General features: G+C 54.6%; 1 protein-coding gene across 1 annotated transcript; it reads right to left on the reverse strand.

Moving 5' to 3' along the window:
• Positions 1–4: 4 nt before the first annotated feature.
• K437DRAFT_284322 (alpha/beta-hydrolase) lies at positions 5–1,148 on the reverse strand (the record flags this gene model as incomplete). Its single annotated transcript, XM_013384237.1, has 1 exon — positions 5–1,148. A coding segment is annotated over exon 1 (1,004 nt), but the record flags the coding sequence as incomplete, so codon positions are not given.

A 1,148-nucleotide genomic window follows, 5' to 3' on the forward strand; every position in this document is an offset into this window, starting at 1 on the left:
TAACCCTAACCCTAACCCTAACCCTAACCCTAACCCTAACCCTAACCCTAACCCTAACCCTAACCCTAACCCTAACCCTAACCCTAACCCTAAAAGGCGTGTGGCACAGCCAAGTTTCACAAGGTCGCCTCCCAATTGTCTCCCGCGAACATCTGAAGAGTGAACAATCGGAACGCTGGTCAATTTGACTTGATCCTCATAATGGTTCATTGCACAGTGATCATCGTCGGGGTAGAGTTGAAGCGTCGACTTTGAAACATTCTCGTGAACATCAATAGTGTCTTGCATGCAGCAAAGCGTGTCGTGATCTCCATTGATGACCAGAATGGGAATCTTGATCTTCGCAAAATCCTTCGAGCTGAGGGTAAGAGCGCTGAGCCTCTTGCGCATGTCCCACAGACCGACGGCGCCTGCAGCGTTGCTCAGCGCCTCGATCATGATCTCTGGTATCCCAATCCCAGATACGAGCGAGAACGTGTGCTTGATCGCCGCCCCATTGATGACGGCTGCCCTGATTCGCGGATCAAGGATCGTCATTCTAGTGGCCCAGTGAGCGCCGAAGGATAGACCTGCGATGCCGAAACGGTCCCTGTCGACGCGCTTGTGGGCCAATGCGTGCGTGAATAGATCCGAGTAGATAGCTTCCGTTCTCCCCGCTGGCGCCATGGGGTTGCTGTAGGCGTATGTTCCGGGCATTTCGACGAAGAAGTACACAGCTTGTGGGCGCTGATTGGCACGCAGAATCGGTAACATGACTTCTTGGTTCGTGCCTTCGAGGCCATTGGGCGAGAAGATCGCAGGAAGCTTCTTGCCCTCCGTTCCGATTGGAACAAGCGCATAGACCTCGATTGACTCTCCGTGAGTCTCGTTCACGCTCCGTTTGGCCGTGTAGCCGAGTGGGAAGGCGATACCATCCAGCAGGGCATCATAGACACGCTTTGATTTCCTGTATGCCACTTGACGAGCAGGGCGTCTGCCCGGCCAGGATGCGCAAAAGTAGTAGGCCATCGCCTTCAGTGCATGGTCGACGGCTCTCTACGCAGCCAACTGGGAGGCAGATGCATTCTTGCGCGCTTCTTCAAACGTGATGGGCTGGTCGAGTGGGCCCGACTTGATGAGGATATCGGCACCGTCTGTGAAAGTGGCGA

The sequence above is a fragment of the Tilletiaria anomala genome (genome assembly GCF_000711695.1).
Source record: "Tilletiaria anomala UBC 951 chromosome Unknown K437scaffold_282, whole genome shotgun sequence".
In the NCBI taxonomy this organism is placed as follows: domain Eukaryota; kingdom Fungi; phylum Basidiomycota; class Exobasidiomycetes; order Georgefischeriales; family Tilletiariaceae; genus Tilletiaria; species Tilletiaria anomala.